The sequence below is a fragment of the Gorilla gorilla genome, chromosome 3, assembly GCF_029281585.2.
Source record: "Gorilla gorilla gorilla isolate KB3781 chromosome 3, NHGRI_mGorGor1-v2.1_pri, whole genome shotgun sequence".
Lineage (NCBI taxonomy): Eukaryota > Metazoa > Chordata > Mammalia > Primates > Hominidae > Gorilla > Gorilla gorilla.
Window position 1 is genome coordinate 57,066,212 of NC_073227.2, and position 11,058 is coordinate 57,077,269.

Genomic DNA, 11,058 nt, shown 5'->3' on the forward strand with positions numbered 1-11,058 from the left:
GTGTTGTCTCGATTAATCCTTATTGGTTGGTCCTCTTATTATCCCCTTTTAATAGATGAGGAAGCTCAAGCTTAAGAACATGAAGTAACTTCACTGGGGTCACATGGCTAGTGAGTGATGGAACTAATAAGTGGGGAGAAAGCCTGTTAGCATTGTTGGGTTGCTGGTATTCTCAGCTCTGGCTGCACATTAGAGTCACCTGGACAGCTTTTAAAAAATACCACTGCCTGGGCCCCACCCCAGACCAATTTATCAGGACCTCCTGGGGTGGTATCTGGGCTGTGGAATTTAAAAAATTATTTCCAGGTTATTCTAATGTGCAGTTAGGATTGAGACTGTGGATGATGGATAATTCATTTACATCACATGTGAAAAATTCATTACCATGTGAAATACAATTTTTTTTTGAGATGGAGTCTTGCTCTGTCACCCAGGCTGGAGTGCAGTGGCACGATCTCAGCTCACTGCAACCTCTGCCTCCTGGGTTAAAGCAATTCTCCTGTCTCAGCCTCCTGAGTAGCTGGGACTACAGGTGCACGCCCTGATGCCTGGCTAATTCTTGTATTTTTAGTAGAGACAGGGTTTCACCATATTGGTCAGGCTGGTCTCAAAAGCCTGACCTCAGGTGATCCACCTGCCTCTGCCTCCCAAAGGGCTGGGATTACAGGTGTGAGCCACCGTGCCCGGCCTTGTTTTGTTTTTAAAAGAGAAATCTATTTGCAGCAAAACATATGAGTTGGAGTATGTGCTCTTTTCTCCCGCATGACTGGATAATGAGAGGAAACTTCTACATAAAGCCAAACACAGAACATATCGTATACATTATTATTATTTGACATTTCTACCACTTTTACCAGCTAATAAACATTTCTCATTTTTTTGGGGGAAAAAAGAAATTTCTCCACTCTCTTTTTCTTCTTTGTCCCTCCTTACAACAAGAAAAAATTGTACCAAAGTGTAGGTGATGAATATGAGGAGAGTTATCACCAAGTCTAGATTTGTTCCAATTCCTGTATTTATCTTGCCCTGTGTAAGTGTAATGTGACTAGGAAACCGCGGGCCTTGGGGGTCATCTGTCTGGTTCAAATCCTCACTCTCGCCAGTGAACAGCTTGGTAACTGTGGGCCAGTTGCTTAACCTCTCTGAGCCTCAAGTGCCTCATCTAAAAATGGGAAAAATAGTAGTGGCTACTTCCTAAGGCTATGTGAGGTATGAATGGCACAAAAAGTTCTTAGAATAGTGCATAGTGAGTGCTTATTGTTTAACAGTAGCTGCAATAGCAACATTAGTATTTGCAGTAGTAATGGTAGAAGTAAAATAGAAGGATTCCCTCCTTTTGCTGATTGAGATGGTTTCTTAAATGGAAGCTAAAAAATCAGAGAAGAGAAAAGGATTTTCTTGTGTCATTATTCTTCATATAGCAGGAGTGCGGAGAAATCCAAATAAAATATTTTTGGCTAACCACAACTGCAGATTGATCCAAACCAACTGTGAAGGGAGCTAGATTTGCTTTCCCACTCAGTTTAATTATGAAAATAGTAAAGGCATAAATAGAAGGCATGCCTTAATTTTAAAACTGTGATGAGAATATTTAAGCAATTTTCAAATATACAAGTAATATTAATCACACCTTAGCAATTTTCAAATATACAATACATTATTATTAACTATAGTCACAATGCTTTAAAATAGATCTCCAGAAATTTTTCATCCTGTCTAATTGAAACTTTGTATCATTTCACCAACATCTTCTCAACCCTCATCTCCCCCAGCCCCTGGCAAGCACCATTCTACTCTTTGCTTCCACGAGTTCAATTTTTTCAGATTCTACATGTAAATGAGATCATGAAGTATTTACCTTTCTGTGCCTGGATTACTTCACTTAACATGATGTCCTCTAGGTTCATCCATGTTGTTGCAAATGACACGATTTCCTCTTTTCAGGCTGAATACTATTCCATACATATGTATGTTTGTGTATAGCTGCATTTTCTTTATCCATTCATCTGTCAATGGACACTTAGGTTAATTATATTTCTTGGCTATAGTGAAAAATGCTGCAGTGAATGTGGGAGTACAGATATTTCTTCAACATTAATTTCTTTCCTTTGGATATATACCAAGAAGTGGGATTGCTGGATCATATGGTAGTTCTATTTTTAATTTTTAAAGGAACTTTGGTAATGTTTTCCATAATATGGCTATACTAATTTACATTCCCACAACAGTGAACAAGGGTTCCTTTTGCTGTACATCTCCTGCCAGCATTTGCTATCTTTTGCCTTTTTGGTACTAGCCATTTTAACAAGTGTGAGGTAATGTCTCATTGCACTTTTAATTTGTATTTCTTTGATTAGTGATGAGCATTTCTTCACATACTAGCTGGCCACTTGGATGTCTTCTTTTGAGAAATATTTTTCATGTCCTTTGCTCATTTAAAAAAATCAGTTTGCTTTCTTGCTATTAAGTTTTTTGAGTTCCCTATATGTTTTAGATATTAGCCGTTTATCATATATAGGTTGAACATCTCAAGTAAAAAAATCCAAAATCTGAAATGCTCCAAAATTCAAAACTTTTTGAGCACTGACACAGTGCTCTAAGGAAATGCTTGGGGCATTTCAGATTTTGTACTTTTGGATTTGGGATGCTCAAACAGTAACTATAATGCAAATATTCCAAAAATGAATCCAAAATCTGAAATACTTCTTGTCCCAGTGATTTTGGATAAAGAATACTCAACCTATATAGTTTGTAAATATATTCTCTCATCCCATAGGTTGTCTCTTCAGTCTGTTGATTGTTTTCTTTGCTATATAGAAGCTTGTTAGTTCGATAGAATCCCATTTGTCTATTTTTGCTATTGTTTCCTGTGCTTTAGGGATCATATTTAAAAAATCATTGCCCAGACCAATGTTGAAGATTTTTCTTGATGTTTTCTTCTAGTAGTTTCACAGTTTCAAGCCCAAAAATCTTTAATCTATTTTGAGTTGATTTTTGTATATGGTATGAGGTAAGAGTCCAGTTTCAGTCTTCTGCATGTGGATACCCAGTTACCCCAACATTGCTTATTGGGCTTATTGAAAAGGTTGTCCTTTCCCCATTGTGTGTTTGGGGTACCTTTGTCAAAGATCAATTGACTGTAAATGTGTGGATTTATTTCTAGGCTCTCTATTCTGTTCTATTGATCTATATATTGTTTTTATGCCAGTACCATACTGTTTTAATTACTACAGGTTTGTAGTGTATTTTGGAATCTGGTAGCGTGATGCCTCCAGCTTTGCTCTTTTTGCTCGTGATTGCTTAGGCTGCTTGAGGTGTTTTATGGTCTTATACAAATTTTAGGGTTGATTTTTCTATTCCTGTGAAAAATGTCACTGGAATTTGGTAAGGATTACATTGAATCTGCAGATTGCTTTTGGTAGTATGAATATTTTAACAATATTGATTATTCCAATTCATGAACACCAGATATGTTTCCATTAATTTGTGGTCTTCAATTTCTTTCATCATTATTTTGTGGTTTTCAGTGTACAGGTGTTTCACCTCCTTGGTTAAATTTATTCCTAAGTATTTTTTGATGCTATTGTAAATGGGATTGTTTTCTTGATTTCTTTTCCAGATAGTTCATTGGTAGTACATAGAAATACTACTGATTTTTGTATGCCACTTTTGTATCCTGCAAATTTACTGAATTTATTAATTCTAACAGTTTTTCAGTTTTTTTCAGTGGAGTTTTTAGGGATATATATATATATATATATATATATATATATATATATATAAAATCATGTCACCTGCAAATAGGGACAATTTAACTTTTTCCTTTCCAATTTAGATGTATTTTATTCCTTTTACTTGCTTAATTGCTCTAGCTAGGACTTTCAGTACTGTGTTGAATAGAAGTGCTGAGAGTGGGCATCCTTTTCTTGATCCTGATCCCAGAGAAAAAGCTTTCAACTTTTAATCACTGAGTATGATGTTAGCTGTGGGTTGTCATATATGGCCTTTGTTATGATGAGGTCTATTTCTGCTATGCCTAATTTGTTGAGAGTTTTTATCATGAAAAGATGTTGAATTTTTCAGATGCTTTTTCTGCATCTATTGAGATGATCATATGATTTTTGTCTTTTACCCTGTTAATACATTGTATCATATTTATTGATTTGCATATATTTAACTATCCTTGCATCCCAAGGATAAATCCCCCTTGATCAGGGTGTATGATCCTTTTAAGGTACTGTTGAGTTCAGTTTGCTGGTATTTTGTTAAGGATTTTCTACATGTGTGTTCATTAGGGATATTGGCTTATCATTTTCTTGTAGCATCCTTGTCTGGCTTTGGTATCAGGCTAATAATGGCCTCATAAACTGAATTTGAAGGTGTTCCCTCCTCTTCAATTATGAAAGAGTTTGAGAAGGATGGGCATTAATTTTTCTTTCATTTTTTTTTTTTGAGATAGAGTCTCACTCTTGTCACCCATGCTGGAATGCAATGGCACTATCTCAGCTTACTGCAACTTCCACCTCCCAGGTTGAAGCAATTCTCCTGCCTCAGCCTCCTGAGTAGCTGGGATTATAGGCGCCTACCACCACACCCAGCTAATTTTTGTACTTTTGGTAGAGATAGGGTTTCGCCATGTTGGCCAGGCTGGTCTTGAACTCCTGACCTCAGGTGATCCGCCTGCCTTGGCCTCCCAAGGTGCTGGGATTACAGGCTTGAGCCACTATGGTCAACCTAATTTTTCTTTAGATGTTTTGTAGAATTCACCAGTGAGGCAATTGGGTCTGGGCTTCTTGCTTCTGAGGAGGTTTTTGATTACCAGTTCCATTTCCTTATGCATTATTGAACTGTTCAGATTTTGAATTTCTTCATGAGTCAGTCTTGGTAGATTGTTTGTTACTATGAACTGGTCCATTTCTTTCTTTTAGGCTATCCAATTTTTTGGCATATTATTGCTCATAGTAGTCACTTATGATTATTTGTGTTTCTGTGGTATCAGTTGTAACATCTCCACACTGATTTATAATTTTATTAATTTGATTTTCTCTCTTTTTTTCTTAGTAAGTCTAGCTAACACTTTATCCATTTTATCTTTTCAAAAAACCAACTCTTAGTTTTATATTTTTTTATTTTTCTATCATCTATTTCATTATTTTTTCTCTAGTATTTATTATTTACTTCCTTTTGTTGACTTCAGGCTTTGTTCTTTTTCTACTCCCACAGGTATAAAGTTAGGTTGTTTGATGTCTTTATTTTTTCTTAAGGTAGGTGTTTATTGCTACAAAATTCCCTTTTAAAACCGTGTTTGCTACATCTTGTAAGTTTTGGTACATTGTGTTTCCATTTTTATTTGTCTCAACATAATTTAAATCTTTCCTTTTGATTTCTTCTTTGATCCATTGTCTGTTTAGGAAAGTGTTGTTTAATTTCTACATATTTGTGAATTTTCCAATTTTCCTCTTATTAATTTATAATTTAACTATTGTTGTTGGAAAGGCTACTCAAAATGATTTCAGTATTCTTGAATTTGTTAAGGCTTGTTTTGTGGCCTAACATAAGATTTGTCCTGGAGAATGTTCCATGAACGTGTGAACCCCCAAAATCTGAGACAGTTCTCAGTCAATTTAGGAAGTTTATTTTGCCAAAGTTAAGGATGCACACCTGTGACACAGCCTCAGGAGGTCCTGACGACATGTGCCTAAGGTGGTCAGAGTACAGCTTGGTTTTATATATTTTAGGGAGACATGAGACATCAATCAACATACGTAAGATGAACATTGGTTCAGTCCGGGAAGGCAGGACAACTGGAAGCAAAGGCAGGACATCTCAAAGCAGAAAGGAGGCTTTCAGTTCATATGTAAGAGACAAATGGTTGCATTCTTTTGAGTTTCTGATTAGCCTCTCTGAAAGAGGCAGTAAGATATGCATTTATCTCAGTGAGCAGAGGGATGACTTCAAATAGAATGGGAGGCAGGTTTGCCCTAAGCGGTTCCCAGCTTGACTTTTCCCTCTAGCTTAGTGATTTTGGGGTCCCAAGATTTATTTTCCTTTCATTTGCACTTGAAAAGAATGTATACTCTGCTGCTGTTGGGTGAAATGCTCTCTATGTATGTTAGGTCGATTTGGTCTATAGTGTTGTTCAAGTCTACTGTTTCCTTGTTGATTTTCTATTTGAATGATTTGTCCATTGTTGGAAGTGGGTTATTGGAGTCCCCTACTACTATTGTATTGCTTTCTAGTTCTCCCTTCAGTTCTGTTAATATTTTCTTCATATATTTAGGTGCTCTGATGGTGTGTGCACATATATTTATAATTATTATATTATATTGATGAATTGAGCACTTTAGTATAATGACCTTCTTTGTCTCTTCTGATAGTTTTTGACTTAAAGTCTACTTTGTCTAAGTAGAGCCATCCCTCATCTCTTTTGGTTATCATTTGCATGGAATATCTTTCCAAACCTTCACTTTCAGTCTATGTATATCCTTAAAGCTAAAGTGAGTTTTTTTTATAGGCGGCAATTTCTTATAACTTATTTTTTTCACTCTGTCTTTTGATTAGAGAATTTAATCCATTTACATTTAAAGTAATTACTGATAGTTAAGGACTTAGTATTGCCATTTAAAGAATTGTTTTCTGACTGTTTTACAGTTCCTTCATTCTATTCTTCCTCTTTTCCCTTATGATTTGATGAGTTTTTTGGTAACAGTATGCTTTGATGGCTTTCTCTTTATCATCTGTGTATCTACTATAGGTTTTTTATTTGTAGATACTATGAGTCTTACATAAAACATAACTATTTATTTTAAGCTGAAAACAACTTTGTCTGCTGCATATAAAAACTGAGATTTAGCTTTTCCTCCCACTACATTTTATGTTATTGATGTCATAATTCATGTATTTTATATATCATGTACCCATTAACAAATTTTTGTAGATATAGTTATTTTAATATTTGTCTTTTAACTTTTACACTGGAGTTAAAAATGATGCTGCATCAGCATTAAAGTATTAATGTTTTCTGAATTTGACTCTATTATTACCTTTACAATAAGTTTTATACTTTCACATGTGTTCACATTGTTAATGTCCTTTCATTTCAACTTGAAAAACTCCCATTAGCATTTCTCATAAAGTGCGTCTAATGATGATGAACTCCTGCAGCTTTTGTCTCTTTGGGAAAGTCCTTACCTTTCCTTGTACCTGAAGGACAGCCTTACTACATAGCATTGTTGGTAGGCAGTTGCTTTCTTTTAGCACTTTGAATACATTATCTCAATTTCTTTTGGCCTGCAAGGTTTCCACTGAGAAACACACTGATAGTCTTATAGGGGTTCCCTTGAATGTTTTTTCTCTTTGCTTTTCTCTTGTTGCCTACAAAATTTTCTTTTTTGTCTTTGATTTTTAAAAATTTGATTATAATGTGTCTTGGTAGCACTCTGTTTATATTTAATATATTTGGGAGTTATTTGGGCTTCATGGATCTGCATGTTAATCTTCCTCTCCAAATTTGGAAAGTTCAGCTGCTTTTTTTAAAATAAGCTTTCTCTCCCTTTTTCCTTCTTTCTCTGCTTCTTCTGAAACACCAATAAGGTGTATATTGGTTTACTTAATGATGACCTATAATTTCTGTAGGCTATCTTCACTTTTTCATTCTTTTTTCTATTACTCTGGTTGGGTAATTTTGAATGACCAGACTTTGAGCTCTCTGATTCTTCGCTTGATTGAGTCTGCTGTTGAATCTCTTTATTGAATTTTTCAGTTTAGTTATGATGTTCCTTAGCTCTAGAATTTCTGTTTGGTTCTTTTTTGTGATTTCTATCTCTTTATTGAACTTTTCATTCTGTTTATGTACTCTTTTTTCTTATTTTGTTTAGTTGTCTATCTGTGTTCTCTTGTAGCTCACTTAGCTTCAAGATGATTATTTTGAATTTTTCATTATGCTGTTTTTCATTAGCATCAGTTACTTGTGCTTTATTTGTTCCTTTGGTAGTATCATGTTTCCTTGATTATTTATGATCTTTATGGACATGCCCTGGTACCTGTACATTTGAAAAAGTGGGCATCTCTTCTAGTCTTTACAGATTGGCTTTGGCAGGGAATGCCTTTACCAGTTGGCTGGTCCAAAGATTCTCAGTGGGCTATCTAGCTGGGCTCATGGGTGGACTTATGCTAGAGTTCTTGGGCCAACTTGCTTGGTGCCTGGATCAGCAAGTGGATAGGCTTTGTGCCTGGGTCTATGGGGGCCAGCCTGGTGCTGGGGTCCATTGGGATGGGCCTGGAGCCTGTGTCAATAGGGACTGGACTTGAAGTCTGGGTCCATGAGAGCCAACCTGATTCCTGGGGTAGATGTGTGGGGTTAGGCCTTCAGCCTGAGTCTGCAGGAGCCACCCTGGTGCTGGAATGAACCTGGTGCCTGGATCCATTGGGATAGATCTGGAACCTGGGCCCATGGAGCCTAGGCCTCCTATGTTAAACCCAGTGCTGGGGAGACTCTGGAATTGCTGGAGCAGGCCTAGATTCTGTTACCTGGGCTGCAGGGACTGGTCTGGAGCTGGGGTGGGTTAAAGCCTGGGTTCACAGGGCCAGTCTAGAACCTGGAACTGGCAATGCTGTCCTGGTGCCTGGGGTTATGAGGGGTGGCCTGGAGCTGGTTGCATAGGGGCCAGCCTAGCACCAGGTTGGGCTTGGAGCCTGGGTCTGTGGGTATTGCTCTGGAGGCCAGGTCCATGGGCACTGGAGTCAGGGACCACAGGGCTGGCCTGGAGCTGGGGTAGGCATAAAGGCTGGGTCCATGTGTTCTGGCCTGGAATCTGGGGCTTTTGGGGGTGGCCCGACACTGATGCCAGTCTGGAGCCTTGGGTGGGGATGGAGCCTGAATTTGCTAGGGCTGGCCTAGGGCCTGGGGTTGTTGGGGCTGGCCTGGTGTTTAGGTGGGCCTGGAAGCTTGGTCTGTGGGTGCCAGCCTGGTGCCAATGTTCATTGGCCTGGACCTGGTGCTGGGGTCTGTGGCAAAGTTGGGTGCTTACTTCACTCATTTTACCCTATGCAGAGAGTATCTATCTCTCTACTTACTATGCTACCTAGTCTTGGGGGAGGAGTGATAGAAGTAATGTGAAGTTGTCCTTCTTACCCTTCTCAATGAGACTTTTCTTATTTCTCTAATACATTCAAGTGCTATAATCTCTCATCTGAAATCTTTAGCTCTTGTGAAGATATTTTTGTGCATGGATAGTTGTTCAAATGGATGTTTCTACAGGGACAAGCACTGGAAAGTCCTATTTTGCCATCTTGCTGACACGACTCTTATATATATCTATACATCACACAATTATCCTTCTTTTGTAAATGTATGACACATATATGTATGTGCGTATATCTGTGTGTATATGTGTGTTTTTGTTCTATTTGTTAATCTGATTCTTTCATCCAAATAGTATATTATGAACTTCATTCCATAATAAAGTATTCTTCTTAAAATATGTTTTAATCATTGCATAATATTTCATTGTATGGATGCACCAACATTTAGCTAATCGATTTTGTTATTTTTGCATATTTATTATTTTATAATTATAAAAAGTCTTCTAAGGAATTCTTATCTATTTGAGCATAACCTTGATTACTTCCTTAGGGTCTAGCTCTAGATGTGAAATAGCAGAATCAAAGGTGATGTTAAATTTGATATTCCTTGTTATTATTCTTTTAAGATGACAAAGGAAGCAGGTCTCCTGTCTCTTACATTATAGAGGTTAGATATTATGGTTGCTTATGAAGAAAAGGAAGGAAGTGGCCTCTTATGTGCAAGTCTTAGCTTTCTTCCTAGTGTCTTTTGTATTCTATCATATCAACCAGAGCTGTATAATTAAATAGTTATTCATGTGCAAAGTAAAGAGTTAATCTGCAGCACATTAACACATGTAGAAAATTTAGAAGTTCTGCCAAAATAGATTTTTATATGCATAAATGTAACATGAATAGCATTTCAGGTTTAATGGCCCCTTTGCCTATAAGAGAATATTATTCAAACTCAAGACGAGAGAGAAAATCTGGACTTATTTTTCAGCAATGTTAGCCAATAATTCTTAAACAGTTGTGCTTTTGGAATTATCCATAACCATGGAAAGAGGACTTTGGGGGTTAAAATTTTAGTTTGCCTTTCCTAGATGCATGAATCTTTTTTATTTATTCATTTGCTATTTTATTTTATGGTTGAAATTTTACATAAGAACATACCTTTCTGAATGTTTTTTACGTGCCAATGACTTTTTATTTATTTTTTATTTTTTTAGATTTGGATCCTACAAAGAAGGACACAATTATGAAAACAACCATCATTTTCATATGAATACTCCCAAATACTTTTTATGAAACATTTAAAACAAGAAGTTATTGGCTGGGCAAATCTAAGAAAAAAAGTATGTAAGATAAAAAGAAGAGATTAATGAAAGTGGGAAAATACACATGAAGAACCTCAACTTAAAAAAAACATGGTATCTATGCAGTGGGAAATTACCTCCATTTGTAAACTATGTTGCTTAATAAAAACATTTCTCTAAATTGTTTTCCCTAAATTTTGATAAAAAATAGAATTTGGGGTAATATAAGAAAGTTTCACTATGGAGTTAAAATAATTAAAAATGTCTTACCTTTTTAAGGCTTAGAAATAGGAAATTTTGTTTGTTTGTTTGTTTTCTTTTTTTGAGACAAAGTCTCTCTCAGTTGCCAAGGCAAAGTACAGTGGTTTGATCACTGTTCACTGCCACCTTGATCTTTAAGGTTTAAAAATAGGATTTTTTTTCTTTTTTGAGACAGGATCTCTCTCAGTTGCCCAGGCCAAAGTGCAGTGGTGTGATCATGCTCACTGCAGCCTTGATCTCTTGGGCTCAGGTGATCTTCCCACCTCAGCCTTTGGAGTATCTGTGACTATAGGTGCTTGCTACCATGGCTGGCTAATTGTTTAATTTTTTGTAGGGAAGAGGTTTCACTATGTTTCCCAAACTGGTCTCAAACTTCAGGGCTCAAGCAAACCTCCCACCAGCCTCCCAAACTGCTGGG

At 36.7% G+C, this 11,058-nt stretch overlaps 1 protein-coding gene across 2 annotated transcripts in view; it reads left to right on the forward strand.

Moving 5' to 3' along the window:
* The window catches only part of CWH43 (cell wall biogenesis 43 C-terminal homolog), a 75,591-nt gene extending 65,031 nt beyond the window's left edge, over positions 1-10,560 (forward strand). Inside the window, exon 16 of one of the 2 annotated variants that reach the window (XM_004038657.4) lies at positions 10,293-10,560. In XM_004038657.4, the coding sequence (XP_004038705.2) occupies positions 10,293-10,371 (79 nt within the window). In that variant the 3' untranslated portion in view covers positions 10,372-10,560. The remainder of the gene's footprint in view (positions 1-10,292) is intronic. The other variant, XM_055385583.2, reaches the window with a different exon arrangement.
* The last annotated feature ends 498 nt before the right edge of the window (positions 10,561-11,058 follow it).